Raw genomic sequence first — 16,870 nt, 5'->3', positions numbered from 1 at the left:
GCACCTGTCTCCATCCCGACGTGGGGTTAAGTTGGCCATACTTCACCAGGCTGGTCAGTGCGGGTTGGTGAAGACGGTGAGCATAAACGTGGCGGTATAGTACAGTAGAATGAATTTTGCTGCACTGCCCATTGCTGCCCCAAACGGAGCCCCGCAGCAGCCTATAACACCTGTTTTAACACAGTGGTCGCCCATCTAAGCGCTGTCCAGAGTCATCCCTCCCGTAGACTCCGAGGGCCTGACGAGATCGGGCACTTTCTGGGCGATTTGGCCACCGGCCGACACCCTTGCCCCTTAAAGCACGGCTTGCCTGGTTTCTCGTTGATGAGTACTCCGAGTTGACGGGCAGGAACGGCACCACGGTGCGCTCGCTCAGCAGCATGCTGTGGTTCTGCGTTGCAAGCCACACTGCAAGGCACCGCGCGTGCACACAAACGTCCTATGAGCTCGGTTGACCGCGAAAAAAGTGGTAAAAAGTGCGGCCCTGCAATTATTGGCTCGTGCCACTGCTGGCCGAAGGGCCTGCTTCTGAAGTGGCCCCCCCCTCTCGAGGGTATTTTGGCCTACTCACTCGTGCTGGCCAGACATGCTGAAAGAGGTGCGAGTTTCCCACACTTTACCCAATAGTGGAGGGCAGGGGGGAGTTCATAAACTTTCAGATTGTTTCAACAACCGTCAACATCTCGATACGATGTGCGTCATCAACATCTGGCTGGCGCCTGATGAAGCAAGCTGTAATTACTGGCGAAACGTCGTACTCAGATTGTAAATGCTGTGGCTTGGCTCTCCAACACACCGGTGTGCTGTACTCGTGACGAATTGGCATGTTCTGTTTACGTGACAAACCTTACTAATTGGCTGTGTCGGGTGATGGCGGGTTTAACGACACATTTATATATTTACGCAATCGTACCCAAAAAACCTGTATTATGGGTCATCAACATCATGACGAACATGTGGAAGATTATAGGAATTAAATATGATAAAACCTTCATGCTATCAAGCATGTATGTGTGTACAGATAGCTTTACTAACCTAGCTCAAACTGCCATCTTATGATGATGGTAATGGGGGAAGCTCTAACAGACATTCTTTACAAAGTGCACAGGTTTCTTTAAATTTACATTTGTAGAAAAAATGATGGGACATGAAAATAAAACATTGTACGGGCACAACCAGGGGCATAGGGGAAGGGTCACATGTGCGGGTGTTTCAGAGGGAGAGATTTCATGACAATCACAATACCCTGAAAATTACAGGGTGGGTCCACTTCAAAGAACAGCTTCCAAAACCATTCAAGACTTTGATTCTAAATTATTAATTATAAAATAACGCACACATTCTTGTACTTGCTCCTAATTTAGTGTAGTCGGCAAAATGCAAGTGTGGCTGTGTTTCTCCTTTTTTCTAAGCCAATGTGAATAAGGTCCACAGCCCAAAATGTTCACCTCTGACATATATTTTTCTGTAATTTTTTGGGTTTAAGCTTTGAAAATGCCGTATTTTGGTTTAACACATCAGCGAAGCAGGCAATTAGCCGATGAAGCTGGTTGTAATCATTAGCAAAATGTCGTACTGGAATTGTAAATATTGTGGGTTTACTTTGCAATGCACCAATTGGCACATTTTGCATATGTGACAAACCTTACTAATTGGCTGTGTCGGGTGGTGGCGTGTTTAACACCACATTTTATCTTGACGCACCTCTGATTAGCACGATTGGCTACATATGGTGCAAAAGAAGCTCAACATACATACATTATGGACACCAAATTGTACTGTAAAGGATTTATTATTTATCATATACAGTTAGAGAAATCGGGTCAGATCAGACACGCGTGCATATGCGCTCGCACACGAATATGCAAAGGGCCGTAGCCATACAACTAAAGCCGTGCCTACATCACGTGAACATAAATCTAAGCTCTTGCACTCTCCCTCGGCTGGCTCGTCCAGGTCAGCTGAGAGTACGTTCAGCTTCACAGACTAAATTAAATAACTGTTTAAAATGGGGTCTGTGCATGGGGGCTGGGGGCATTTTCTATGCCAACCTTGCCCATAATGAGCGTTCCGTGGGGGCAATCCCTCAGACCGACTCAACTCAATAACGAGACGCAACAGGGTTTTTTTTAATCTAGATTGGCTTAACCTGAAATGGCTCCTGCGAGTTGGGTGTACAGTGAAAGTGAGACTAAGGACAGCCAAGATTAGAGGCAGGACTCCAAGTCTCCCCATTTTCTGGACTGCAGAATAATTCCTCATGGGTAAAATGTAAAAGTGCGGCCCTGTAATTCCTTGCTCATGCCACTGTTGGCATTCGGACCTCCACTGCAGACAGCTGAGAGCCACACAATAGGGTCGTTTGGCCTACTCTTCCAAGCTGGCGAGAAGTCTTGGAAGTGGGGGTACTCGTACTTTTCCCCACCACATGTGACCTGCCAATTGGCTACCTGTAGTCCTGCCCATTTATACTGTTGGGTGGACAGAGGTAGTGGGGATTTAAAAAAAAAAATATCTCAATGTTTAAACTGCTGCACCGGGAGATCAATCAGGTTACCTTAGGATCACAAGCCCCGTGTGATAATCATTACACCACAGCAGCTTCCGCACAAATTCTTCTTTCGTACCATGACCCTGCTCGTACATACTGCGTTTAATTTACATGTTTTTGTAATGAGAGGTCGGGCTCATTACTTTGTCAAATAAACTTCACGTGCTTTTGAACCATAACTCACACACATTGGATTTAGAATGCATCTAACTGAAAATGTAAGTTCAGATTCATATTAATATATTTTTCAATTACTTAACGTTTTGACCCCAAGACCCTATTTAACATTAATTTTATCAAATGTTATGGTGATGTAGGCCACTCTTGAAAGAAGCTAATTTTAGTTTCAATGGGTTCTTCTCTGGTATAAATGTATGTCTCTTATGTGATGCATTATTACCCTCAAGTGTATGTTTTTCAAATTCTGTAATTTGACAAAGCTGGGCCTCATATTATTAAAGTATTAATATATTGAATTAACTTTTCACTCTGAAGTTCAAATAGCAATAATCTTTTCATTTAATAAAAAAAATAACACCAGCTCCCTCATAGCCAAACTCGCAACATAAGCATACTTCTCAGGGTAATAAAACCCTAAGAGCAATTTATAATCAAGAAAGATTTGTTACATACATTTATAGCCCTGTAAGGCTTTTTATGGGACGATGTATCATTTGCCTGAATGCAAATATAAATAAAATATAAATTAAACAAAAAGCCTCCAAGTCTACTGAAGATAACAAATTGTTTGCAGCATAGTTTTCTCCCGGTGCTCTAAATCTTGAGGGTGTAACTATATTTAAAAGCGAGTAAGCTACAATTAACCGTAATAAGAATAAAAAATACTCTTTGGTTCTTTCGGTAAAGTCACGTAGGTCGAAAAATAATAATAGATCACGACGTTTTGATCGCAACACGAGCAATCGTCATCAGGTGGGACAACCACAGCAAGAAAAAAACTGCTGAAGTAGGCTCTTGCTGTGGTTGTCCCACCTGATGACGATTGCTCGTGTTGCGACCGAAACGCCGTGATCTATTATTTTTCTACCTACGTGACTTTACCGGGGAAAAAAAAAAAGGAGAGTATGGATTCCTGCAGTCACGAAAGCTTCAAATCAAGAATAAAAATGCCTTGATTTAACATTTGCGCTGCAAAAATCCGAGAAAAATCTATTCATGTAGCTTTCAGGAAAACTTGAGGGAGGCATGCTGAAAAAGCATAACAATGCGGGTGTTCATTTTCAAAACATCCACTCGTATTTTGCAGTGAAGAAACGTGTGTGCGCATTCACTGTAAAAACGATTATAAATGCGTCAACTTATTACACTGAGAACCGTCATCGTCCGAGTAGACAACACAAACCTGCGTCAGTTTCCCTGCGATCCACCTCATCGTACACATCCATTGCCAGCTCCTCAAAAAGGTGATTATTCAGCTGTTGGAAAGAGCACATGAAAAGCATAACGTGCAAGCAACCATGTGCAAAAAACATTCTCTTGCAGCGATCATGAGTTTACTGCGGAGGGCTTCAGAGAACACTTACAGCCTGAAGCTTTTTCTTTGCAGCTTTAGCCAACTCGGAGAGATCCAGGCTGAGCGTAAACAAACAGATCAAAGTCAAATCACAGACCAGTCAAAACCATCACGATACACTGCAAACTTTAATGTGCAAATAGTCCTGTCAATGCTGAGAGACATGTTTATGGCTTGTTGGACTTTTATGGTAAATTGTTCCTTCTCTGTCATTTTCCTTAATTAATTTCAAATGCGCTATCAGCTGCACGTTGTGAAATAAAGTTGCAACCAATTAGAACTCTTGCAGATCACATAATGGTCTGCAGAAAGAAGGAGATAATGCAGAACAGCTGAGCTCCCTTCAAGTAAGAGCTATTTTATCCGCACTAGAGGGCAATGCACATTCCCATGTGCCCTATTAATGAGCAGAGCTCATGATGTCAGTCGAAACCAATATATTTTTTATCTTTATAACCATTATCTCGGCAAGTTGAATGAAAACCAAATGTAATGTAATTTTTTTTATTGGACAGTCATTGGTGACTTGGCTAATACTTAAGGGACCTGAGCCGGAATCGAACTACAGTAAAACCTTGGATTGCGAGTAACTTGGTCTGCGAGTGTTTTGCAAGACGAGCAAATTTTTTAAATAGATATTAATTTGATAAACGAGCGAGGTCTTGCAATACGAGTAGTACGTATACGCTTTGTACTGCCGAGCGTCACGTGATCACAACTGATATACGAGTGCTTTGATATACGAGGGCTTTGGATTACAAACACGTTTCCGGAACGAATTATGCTCGCAATCCAAAGTTTTACTGTATATATGTCAGCAGTGCTGGCTCAGTGCTCTGACCCTTCAGCCATCCCGCCACCCATACATGACTGGAGTTTCATTAAGCACAAAGCAAAGTCAATCACTGACATTGTAAGTTAAACGTATTTCTAAAAACGAGGATTTTCAACATCTCAGATATTTTCCTGCATCATCAGCAGCTGAACATTAAATGCCTATCATAAATATCCTTTTGTTTTTATATGTCATCCAAAAGCAAGCAACATATTGGCATTGCAATGGTCATGCATTATAATATAAAGTCTTTTAAATCAGATAGAATTTATACGATAAATATGTTTACGGCAACACAATATTTTCAGTCGCTATGCTATAATAAAATTGTGTTTGTCAATGAAGTCTTTCATTCTTGTCTAGATACCTGTAAGACATGATCATACTGAATATTTGATCACAGTGAGATGGCTTTTAAATTTAAAAGATACTTACTTTGGTGTCCTTCTGTTGCAAAAGATTGTAATATATTTATTTTAAAGAAGACCGCAGCAAAATTCCAACAGTGGATTCTACATACACAATGCATTTAACAACAGTCTAAGGTGTACACTATTTAGAATTATAGAGGGAGGCTTACACCTTTGAGTATAACATTCATTTACAATTCAATGTAAGGCACATCCTTGATAATTATAGTCTACTCAATAATGTACTAGCATAGCGGATAGGACGGATGCGACACAAGTTTCTATGCGTAGATTTCCTTCGAAAAAATGTCACCTGGTTACTTTGCTATGTGGCTTCAAAGAGTTAACAACACTTAGATCTTTTTTTGGCAACAAGTGCAAATTGTTTCCCAGCGTTGGTACACGACACTGCAGGAATTTCGGAACAAATGCACGCGAGGTGCTCTGAGGGGCTGTCATGAAAAGCCGAAGCGCATTAAGAGGTGTTTAATAGATTGCAGTTCCTTACCTGTCAGCCATCTGTGGGATGATGAAGTGCTGGCCACTCCTGTGGTCTGTGTCAACACATTAACAAGCACCCACAAGAGTCAAAGTCACCTATCGTACAAGCCACATGCATTTTCAGACAAACTATTACAACTTTCATAAAGCTAGGGAGGCATATGCTTTGCAGGTGGCTTTCAACACTGTCGCGTCTATTAAAATCCATGCGGAGGCTCACGTACTGCAAGGAATTGACAATAATAATGTATGCTCATATTGCGTTCCACATTTTAACCAATCGGCACAACGATGATGTATAATCAACATTCACTGCACAGCATGAATGCAAATGTAAAGGTCGCATCGCTTCCATTGTGTCAAACCGATCGCAGTCATAACTTCCTTTTGGAGCATGAATTAAAAATAAATAAGATGAAAATATATTTGAAGTCAAAATATGCACTTCAAAAGACTTATTTTTAGAACTCCAAACAAAGGGATTTTGTCCTTTTGATGATTATATAATCATCATCATCATCAGAAATGGTCAATCCACTGCTCGATGGAGGTCTCCTCAAGCTGCCGCTAGCCTTGTGTAATGTACACAAAACTTAACATTTTCGAAAAGGGAGGCAATCACAAAAAACTGCGTACATTCCCTTCTCCCAATAAAATGTACGTCTGTCAGTACTGTTACCAACTCACCGGGACGCCTTCCACAAAGGTAGAAGGCCAGGCGATCCGTCAGCTCATACTGACACTCCATCAGCCTCTCAGCCAGCTCATGATACCCTGCGAGCCTGTCGGGAGCGACGGAGAGCAACGTTTGAGCCGCATTATGAAATCGTGAATCTAGAGCTAGATTTCGTTTTATAATAATCATAGTAAATTGACTTCATAACGAATACAGTATTCGCTCGCTCTCGAAGAGAGAACGACTCAAGAGGCACGAAGAACCGCAGACAAGCGGGAAGGAAGCCACGCGGTGAGCCGGTGCCAACAATTGTCCAAGCTTTGCGGTCCTCTATATATATTAGGGTGTTATTAGAAAATGTATGAGGAAACCGGTGCACTTGGAAAAAACGCACACTTGCGAGGAGGTAAAAAAAAAAATTCTATCCCACGCAGGCAGAAGAGGCGTACTAATATCTCCTGGCTCCTCCTCGGCATCCATGGGAATGGAGTTTCACAACATGTGTGTGATCTACCAACCCTTGCTGCCTCCACAGTGCTGGATTACAGGCATGCGCCACCAACGCCCATATCTGTCACTTTGCCAGGCTTAATATTGTTTCCTGATCTATCGGATAAATCTGGTCACTTCTGACATCGTACGGTGTTAGAACCACACATCGGAAGACACGATGCAATACTGCACGTGTGTGCAAGTAAAGCTGCCTTTGCTTTGATGTGTATGTATGTTGAACTTCTTTCGCACTGCATGTAGACAACCGTGCTAATAAGCTTGTACTGTCGTGAAATGCCACTAAAATCTGTCACAGGTATGTATGTATTTCTCTTTATGGTACAACGTCGTATATCCAACTCACTGGGGATTGAGGTATAGGCAGATATGTGTTATCACGCACCATGGATCTATGCTCATGCAGCACCACGAATCTCCTTTGTGAAATTTGCCAGGAAACTGGCTAAACGGCATCATCCATATAACAAATCAAAATAAACGAAACTAATGTGAAAATATATTCCTGGTTCTTTCGGTAAAGTCACGTAGAAGGGAAACAATAAAATAATAAAAATATAAAACAATAAAATTCTCACGACGTTTCGACTGCAACACAAGCAATCATCACGTGACTACAGGCATGCGCCACCAACGCCCAATGATGATTGCTTGTGTTGCAGTCGAAACGTCGTGAGAATTTTATTATTTTTTATATTTTTATTCTTTTATTGTTTCCCTTCCACGTGACTTTACCGAAAGAACCAAGAATATGAATCTCTGCAGTCACGAAATCTTTAAATCAAAATTTAATGTGAAAATGTCAAATATGTGAACATGGATAGAAAAGGAGAGCTCCAATAAGATACTGGAGAAAAATAAAGTCTAAATTACTTTGAATACAGGAACATTCAGTGTACTTGGAAGTGAATGTATAAAAAATTAAGATTACATGACTGTATTTTAAAATGTTATATTTGTGAACATCTATATTGGGAATTACAGTTATACCATTGCATACATTATTGCGTGTGGGGTGAGCAGTTAATTGGTTAGGATGGATATGTGTCGATTGGATATGCGACGTTGTACTGTACGCAGAGAGGTTTTCCAGGTAGGACGCCTGGCTACAGCAAACTTGTTCTCAAGATGAAGAGGGGCGATTCTTAATAACTTTCACAGCATTTGCACAGGAAAGCTGTGACTTTCCGCGGGGTATTTATAACTCATGGCTCCTTGAAAAGGGCAAGTCTCCGATAGAGCACATAAATAATTCACTCCTGGAGCTACCATCCACCCGTGGACTCGGGCTAGGGGACGGCGTACGGGCAGTGCCACACTGCTGAATGATACCCGCTGCGCTCTGCTCGCCAACCCATTCGTGAGCGTATCCCTGCCACTCTACACACGCCTAGGGGGCAGGCGTGAGACGGTGACACTAGTCACAAAGCGATCGCCCACAGTGTGTATCGATGTCGTCATGTGTGCGTGCACAACGGCATGTGCCGTATCGTGAATATTAATGAGATTTCTGTACATGGGCTGTTGATTCTTAAGTTTCCATGGCAGCGTCCCAAGAGTCTAAGAAGTAGACCAAGTAGGAATTCATGGGAGGAGTGTTCTCTGTTGACCTCATCTGCGACCTAGTTTTTCGGTTGTTGTCATTGCTTTCAAAATATTTTCATCGTGAATTCATCATGCATTTTCGTACACAATTATACTGGAATTACCTATTCAAGGTTAAGTTAATAATTTCCTTCATTAATTCCACATTAGAGAATCACTGTCATGAAACTCTTTTACAGTGTGGCCTTCCTCCCAATGGGATGTTTCCTTGATGGGAGTTTGAGCATGTGTGAAGAAGCCACGGAGTGGCAGGAAGTGACACTTAAAGGTTAATGTAGTTGCATAAATTATGTTATTTTATGCATTCTAATGACTCAATTATGTCAAGTTAAAAAATATTGTTTAAATAACGATCTATGGGAATGCATTAACCTCTATGTATCATTTCCTACCACTTCTCTGCTCCTTTGTGGACGCACGTTGATGATGTCACATCCCCTATTCAAGGCCCCAAGGACTGGAGGATATTTTGACAATTCAGGCTACTGTCTAACAGTGTTGGTTGTAACTGTAAGTGAAACATCGTATCCATTTAAATGCTGCACGATTGCTCTCCTTAACACACCGGTGTGCTACAACGGTAATTGGCACATTTGTTCATGGGACAACTTATTCATTGTCTATGTCGGATGAAGGAGGGGGTTTATGACGTGCTTTATTTACCCGATCTGACCCCCAAAAAATCAATCTATTATAAGCCCTTAAATTCGTGCATTGAGCTTTCAAATGTGATACAAAAGAATATGTGACTATCACAAATTAAACAGGAGTTATATTCACACTCGTCAAAATGCTGTTGAACTAGTCTGCTCAAATCAATTTAGTTATAAAGAGGCCTTAAAAAACACTGTTAGAGGCACGCTGACTCTTTGCCAACAGAAGAATAAAGCAGTCTATGATAACTGTAACCAGAGTTGGCTTCAACGTCAATCTGTGCGTCACTGCAAAGTAAAACTCCACCAAATGCTAAATTTGCGCGTATAGATTGTGCTCCAAACAACCGATAAGTTAATATTATGCCTCGCGCAGGGACTTCACATTTGATTTAGGTGTACAATCAGAACGCCGGCGAGATTGTGCGGAGAATGGTGCCTTATTGATTTTCTTCAGCTCCCGCAGAACATAAAGAAGCTTTACAAATTACATCCCTTAATTTCCCCCGTGGGATTCATTGTTTTTCAATAAAGCATCCATTTCAATTTTCTTTCTGCTTCCACATTACATTGATTGGGTTGGCAGCCTTTTCATTGCTCGTGTTTTTGAAGCTGCTGAATATCCCGGCAGACCAGTAAGGCTAATAATAATAGATTAAATGCATTGCGCTTAATTTGACGGATCCTGCAACATTTTTTTGGGTTTTGTTTTTATTGTGCAGTAATAATTATGTCCAGCTTGAAAATAATGTTAGTGTACTACTCGGGTAACAAATTAATATCAGAAACATCATTGTATTCTAAGGAAAGTATGTGGGCTTGGGCAGGACACAATTCATTGGTATAAAAATTGCATGTAAGATGTTCACTGTGAATACCCTTTGCCCTATCCTCAGTTGTATGCACAGACTCTGCTGCGGAGTGAGATTAACAAAGGCGCAAATGGCAAAGCTAACAACAGCCTTCATCATAATCATCAGCCACCATCTATCCACTGCTGGACGAGGGCCTTCCCATGACGGGTTACGTTCCTACCCTCCCCAGTGAAATTAAGACTTTCTCTGTAAACCTTAATATTTCCTGAATAAAGTCAGCCAACCAAAGTATCAACACCTTCCTTTCTTCTCAGTGACAGGAATATACACATTATTTTAATGTACCCATTGCTTAATGTACACGTTCAACTGAAGCAGCAACGATGTAGCATATCATTTATTGAGCTGCAATGACTTCTGGTTGCTGAGCGAAAACATGTCACACTCATTATACACAAAAGTGCTTGCGACAAATGAACCAAAAAACCTTGCTTATCTCGTCAAGGAGCATAAACCATCACACAAACTCCAGTTATCCTCCCAGTAGATTTTGACTAACTACCGAATAAAGACGGTCACTGCATTGCACGCTTTCAGAAGCCACTGGAGCTATGCCCTTTTACATCTATATTGAAAACTTATTTCTTTAGAACTGCTTTTTGTGTTTAGTTTGTTGTCCTTCCCCCGTACCTCCGATTAGCACGGTTGACTACGTACAATGCAAAAGAAGTTCAACATACATACATACATACCGTGCGTATACCACGGGGGTTTTTCCATTCATGTCGAGAGCCCCAGGGTCTGCGCCGTATCCCACCAGCAGCTCTGCCTGAAGCGTCTGCCCAGCCTTGGCTGCCACGTGGAGAGGAGTGGAGCCCTTATCCTGGCGCAACACATCGCGAGACAGCAGCAGCAGCATTGAGAGGGAGGGCACCAGAGACGTATATTGAATACAGATGCGAGCCACGTTTCTCTCCACAGGGACACAAGGGAACAGAACAAATAAAAACAGTGTATTCTTAGTTTTTTCGGTAAAGTCACGTTGAAGAGAAACAACAAAATGACAAAATATATATAAAACAATAAAAAATTCTCACGACGTTTCGACCATAACTCAAACGGTCATCATCAGGTGTGTCGGTTTGCATAAATCATCAGGTGTGTCGGTTTGCATAAATTTATTTTGAAAAAATAAATTATTTTGAAAAAATAAATTTATAAATTTATGCAAACCGACACACCTGATGATGACCGTTTGAGTTATGGTCGAAACGTCGTGAGAATGTTTTATTGTTTTATATATATTTTGTTATTTTGTTGTTTCTCTTCAACGTGACTTTACCGAAAAAACTAAGAATATGAATTACTGGAGTCACGAAAGCTTTAAATCAAAATTTAAAAACAGTGTACACGATTTTTTTGACAAAAATAAAACAGTTTCCACCATGATATGAAAAACCTGATAAATAAGTGTTAGATATGGTATACATACTATATTACTGCTGAATGACTTTTCCATTCTGAGCAGATGTCTACCCACACGAGTAGCCCACTTACATTTTATCTTCCACTTCCTATCACTGCCCAGAGCCATAAATCCACCGTACGGCACTTTGGTACGTGGCCAAATGCATGCCAGTCCTCGTGGCCTCAAGAACAACGTGAGATGGGCACAGCACGACGAGGCATGTAACGATATGTCAACTGCCATCATCATCATCATCACCAGTCTTAATCTATCTACTGCTGGACGAAGACCCGATTCCCAAGCTTTCAACATCTTCTACGGTTCATACGACGTAACGATCTATTTAGCTCCTGCAGCAGACGCAGCACATCAGTCGGTCAAGTTTTTTTTGTTTGTTGTCGGCGAGGTTACTGCGATAGTGCCGTGCGGCTCCGACGAGTCTTCGGGGTTGTTATGCGCGTGTCGCTCAGCATGTCTTCTGACGTTTTGCCCCATGTGCTGGGATCTTCTTCGGTAAAAAAAAGAATCGGCAACCACACGTCGGATATGGTGATAACGTGCTATTGAAGGAGTCGAGCAACGCGCTGTTAAAACCCCAAAAACACATCGGAGAGCTGATCACTGGATTATTTATAGTCAGGCAACTCAGTTGGTCCCATGCCTATCATTTTCCAGGGTAGCATGTGTAACCACTTGGGTGGAACCATAATCTCCTTATCTGTCCATGGCAATATCCCGAAATAAATAATTAAATGGCCAAGTACATTTAACTCACCAAGCTTCTCTAACATCACGAAACAGGTTGGCATATGCAATTTTTCCAGCATCAGCAAAAAATGTGCCCTTTATGTGCTTTCACTCACAGTCAAAGCACCCACAGACGTAATCCATGTTAACCTACAATGTCAAAATACTGCCTCTGCATTGATTGCCGAGGACGAACATCAGGACAACATGACAATGGCATTTCTCTCACTGCATCAATGTAGTGTTACAGTGAAGCTGCCGAAACGGCAGACGATTTACTCCAAAGGTAATTCATGCATGAGCACCTCAGGTATTATTCACCAAACTCTCTAATGTCATCCTCCAAACGCATAAAAGAGGCTGCTGAAATTAAAGTGACAGGAGTGGAACAGTGTCCAACACGGTCTAACAGTTAAACGTTTAAAATAATGACAAAGTTTTGTGCTTTCTTCTGCACACTTGATGGGCATGCAGACCGTAAGTACATGATCCAATCGCACGATTAAGACACTTAAACTTAAACATATGGGCTCGAATTTAAGAAAACGCACCAGCTGCCAGCTGCTATATAGGTCATTTGCTGGGCACGGGAATTGAAATGGAATTGGAACAAAACTAGATTAATCACATTTTCAAAACGGATACCTTCATCGAGCAGATTTAGAAATAATGATCTACAATGTACAGATGAATAAATCCCCAAGCTGGATAGCTATAAAGATTCATTGTTTTGGCTACATATGTTGTTTATAGCATCAGGTACAACGATAAATTAAGCGGATCACACAAATAGATAGAAGTCGTGTGCAATTCATTACCCAAAGCAAATGAGCATGCAAAAATTAATTTTCCATGAGTGTACCAAAGTATTTCATTGGAGTCATCAATTACAAACATAAAACAATAATTTGGGTCAGGAGTTAACACACAAGTAAATGACATCCTGCAAACCACCACAGATTTCCAAAGCTCATCATCACCGCTTTCCGATGTGTTTTCGGGTTGTACCGCATGTTGTTCGGCATGTCTGACAGTTCTCTGTGTGTGCTGGGAACTTCTGCAATACACGACCTTCTGCATTACGCGGTACAACCCGAAAACACATCGGAGAACTGTGCGGCACAACTCTAAAATCCTACGCAGTCGTGCTCACTGCCATCATCATCATCAATATTTATTTAATATCGCACCTTTTACAAAATTGAACGTCCCAAAGCGCTGTGCATTTAAAAAGATGATAAAATTACAACAAAAAACAGTAACAAACCCCCCCCCCCCCAATAACTATTGAAATTAGGCATTCCTAAATAATGCACAATTAACACAAATTACTCATCGTCCACATTGGCAGTCACGCACTGTAAGTCTCCCATGGGCATTTGGCCACGATGCTCACACAATAGTCGGGCAGCAACAGCAGCAGCATCAGCTGGGTCAGGGCCTTCAGTTTCAGGCAAGGGGTAACGGTAAGGGTGCAGCCCTGCAATTGCTCGCGCACGCTATTGCTGGCGGAAGGGCCTCCACAAGCGGAAGCTCTAGAGAGCCCTCTCGTCGAAGGTATTTGGCCTACTCTTCTATGCTGGCCAGGCATCTTGGAATACGTGGATATACCCGTACTTTACCCCACCACACGCAAACTGTTGGTAGTTGAACTGCGGTATAGCCATTTATACTGCTGGGTGGGATTAGAGAACTTTGTACATTGTTTCAACTGACAATTCCGGTAGATGGAATCGAATCAGCGACATTTGGATTGCTGGTCCAGTGCGCTAGCCATTATTCTACGTGGCTGGCTCCTCGAGCCGAATAAAACAAGATGCCGAATTTATTCCAGCTCGCCACGGCAATGTGGCATTCTCACCGTGTGGAAGAAGTTTGCATAGGCCCCCAGGGACAGCAGCCGCAGGCTGGTCTCCAGGTTCCCAGTTCGCACACTCGAGTGCAGTTGCTGCAAACGGGGAAAAACACGACAAGGTGTGCTCGCCGCGGACGTGAACGCATGCTCCCTGCAGCAGGGCGGGGGAGAGGGTGCCGCCGTGCAGCCATAACATCCGTACAACTTTTTTTAAACTTCCTTTGCAGGCTTCTCAATTTGATGGCAATAACAATGACGACGATTTAAATGAATACAAGAGCGGCGTGGCTTTGCTGCAGACGGATTGACTGAACCCTGCAGAAGGAATGTGACCACCTATGACAACCTGGTGTGCATGCTGGTCATCCATCAAAGTGCTTTCCAGGCTCAACTGCTTTGTTTCCAAGATCCCATGCGATCCAGCACATTCTGGGCAATGATTTGGTCATCGGTACATTCTATCGTACATCTCAAACCAAGTCACTTAATATCGAGTGTGTTAAAGCAACTCTTTAATATATTTAAAACACCCTCCATATTCTTAAAATAATTACAAGGAAAAAAAACATTTTGGCCGTAACAGATTAAAATATTCCAGCACAGAAAACTGGAGAGGACACACAAGTGATCACTTGGGGTTCCTTCCAAGCGTTTAAATACAAACGAGATGTAGGAGATTTAACATAGCTGAAACATTGTGGCATGGATAACGCTGCGCATACACAGCATTTCACGACACCTCTCAGGCCTTTGTTATACCTTACTGATGTCCTCGGCAGTAACGCTCTCGTCATCTCGAGATGAGAAGCGGTGCACGAATGCCAGCAGCTGGTATTTGGCCCGGATGTACTCAGCCTTGGTGGGGCTGCAGGACGAGACGCGGACTTTGTCAGACTCCCCACCACCCATTGCTAATTCTGCAGTCCAGCGCTAGGCACGTGACGAAAGTAATTCAATTGCACGGAGATGCAATTCATTATGGTCCAGAGTCTCGGTTCAACTCAAGGAGGCATTATGTTTTGTCTAAGTTGCCATGTCTGTCTCGTTTGTGTGATCCGTTCTGTTTGTTTGGCCAATCCTGTTTCTACCGTTTGTCCAATTTGTTCCGTTTCGTTTATGCCATTATGCTACAGCTAACACGTATAGCATATATTTTTAACATAATTGCAAGAATGATAAGCAATCAATTCTTACATGCACAATTTCAAACATATGTTGTGCGTTTAAGAAATTAGCTGCTCAGAAGCTGAACCAGAATCCACAGAACCTTAAATGCATCTTGAAATGATCAAAAACAATGAATATGACTTTTACCTCCTGTTGGTGTACGGCATATAAATTATAAAGAGCATACTTTACCAATGCAGCAGACATCCAGAATATGCTTAGAATAAATGTACAAGAATCTTCACAATTGCTATGGCACTTTGAATTTGGTGTCTATTATCATAAAGCACATTACGTTCTAAAAATAAATTCAGATAGTCAGCAAATTTCACAGAAAATTTAAATTTGTATTAAGGAAGTCATAAATATTTGTGCGGCAATGCCGTCGCAAAAAAAAATGAATAGGAGTTCTCCCTAATATCTGGCAAAAAAATTATATCTGTGACCTACCTGTGAAATATAGCCACAATAATGGATAACATTTAGCCAATAATAGAGTACTAATAATTGCTGATTTTCACAATTCCAAATTTTTATGGCATTCCAAAGCACGTGGTCACATGGAAAACTATCCTGCGAACCTTACGAAGTTGATTCTACTCAACTTCATAACCCGAATTATAACTTTAAATGTGACTTAAATGTATGTAACATAACTCAACTGCTATTGTTTTGACCTGTAATGTAATTGTACAATTTAACATTTTGCTAGAAGGCTACACAAGATGTAGCTCATAAATCCGTGCGCACAAGAAATGTATCGCTGCTCCTCCATGCCGCAAACGCTGCGGGCTGGCGTTCAACATGTGGGATGCTAAATAAAAATGTAATATTAAAAACAGCTGATTTATGGCGACACAGGACATCCGTATGAAACTTCCAGCTGGGCAGCTGCGCCTGAGTGTGTAATCGCTGGCGGCATCTCCTTAGTATCAAATACCTGTCTCTGGCGAGACTGTGGGGGGAAAAAAATGTCTCAGGCGGGAGGTCAGAGAGGATGGGAGGAAATTGGGTGCATATCTCAAAATATTATAATTTACTCCCAAAAGTGTCGGTCTAGAAAGCCGCCAATTCATCCATCCCTAGGGCAAGGCTCGTCTGACAAGAACGTATCAAGAGCACACACGATTTAACGTGCTGCATGGAGGTGTCATCTATCACCGTGATCATCCTCTTACGAATGTGCTGGGGAAATGAGTTCGTAATCTTTAACTGGAGCAAAAGTGGACTTTTTTGTGGTGACATTTTTCAATTACATGCAGCTTGGCAGGGCTCCTTGCTGTGCTTTTAAAACACCGTTGCCTCGACCTTTATTTTATGACATTCTGAAAGCCGATGCAGATATATTATAGTAATAGAGCTGGGTGGCCTACGCTTAAATTATCATTTAATAAAACTGCTCTATGTTGCATGTGGTTGGGTTATAGCATTCTGAAATTGAGCCAATAACTCGAAAGTCCAGCAAGCCAGGTTTTATGGTTTCAGATCATCACAAACTGCTGTGGAATAAAACGTTACAGAACCAGCAAGACCACGCTTTTCA

At 41.8% G+C, this 16,870-nt stretch overlaps 1 protein-coding gene across 7 annotated transcripts in view; it reads right to left on the bottom strand.

Annotated features, from left to right (window-relative positions):
• LOC116939121 (ARF GTPase-activating protein GIT2-like) overlaps positions 1 to 16,870 on the bottom strand; it is a 71,141-nt gene that overhangs the window by 16,928 nt on the left and 37,343 nt on the right. For 5 of the 7 annotated variants that reach the window (XM_032947106.2, XM_032947105.2, XM_032947103.2 and 2 more), the window contains exons 5-13: positions 14,920 to 15,025; positions 14,167 to 14,253; positions 10,843 to 10,973; positions 6,519 to 6,613; positions 5,839 to 5,884; positions 5,356 to 5,367; positions 4,096 to 4,144; positions 3,915 to 3,987; positions 311 to 408 (exon numbers count right to left, since the gene is read on the bottom strand). In XM_032947106.2, the coding sequence (XP_032802997.2) occupies positions 311 to 408; positions 3,915 to 3,987; positions 4,096 to 4,144; positions 5,356 to 5,367; positions 5,839 to 5,884; positions 6,519 to 6,613; positions 10,843 to 10,973; positions 14,167 to 14,253; positions 14,920 to 15,025 (697 nt within the window). The remainder of the gene's footprint in view (positions 1 to 310; positions 409 to 3,914; positions 3,988 to 4,095; positions 4,145 to 5,355; positions 5,368 to 5,838; positions 5,885 to 6,518; positions 6,614 to 10,842; positions 10,974 to 14,166; positions 14,254 to 14,919; positions 15,026 to 16,870) is intronic. The other 2 variants (XM_032947108.2, XM_032947110.2) reach the window with 1 other exon arrangement.

The sequence above is a fragment of the Petromyzon marinus genome, chromosome 5 (assembly GCF_048934315.1).
Source record: "Petromyzon marinus isolate PM22_M1 ecotype Great Lakes invasive population chromosome 5, UKy_Petmar_22M1.pri1.0, whole genome shotgun sequence".
In the NCBI taxonomy this organism is placed as follows: Eukaryota; Metazoa; Chordata; class Hyperoartia; order Petromyzontiformes; family Petromyzontidae; genus Petromyzon; species Petromyzon marinus.
The sequence above is the reverse complement of the archived record's forward strand: the minus strand, read 5'-3'. Positions and strand labels throughout refer to the sequence as shown.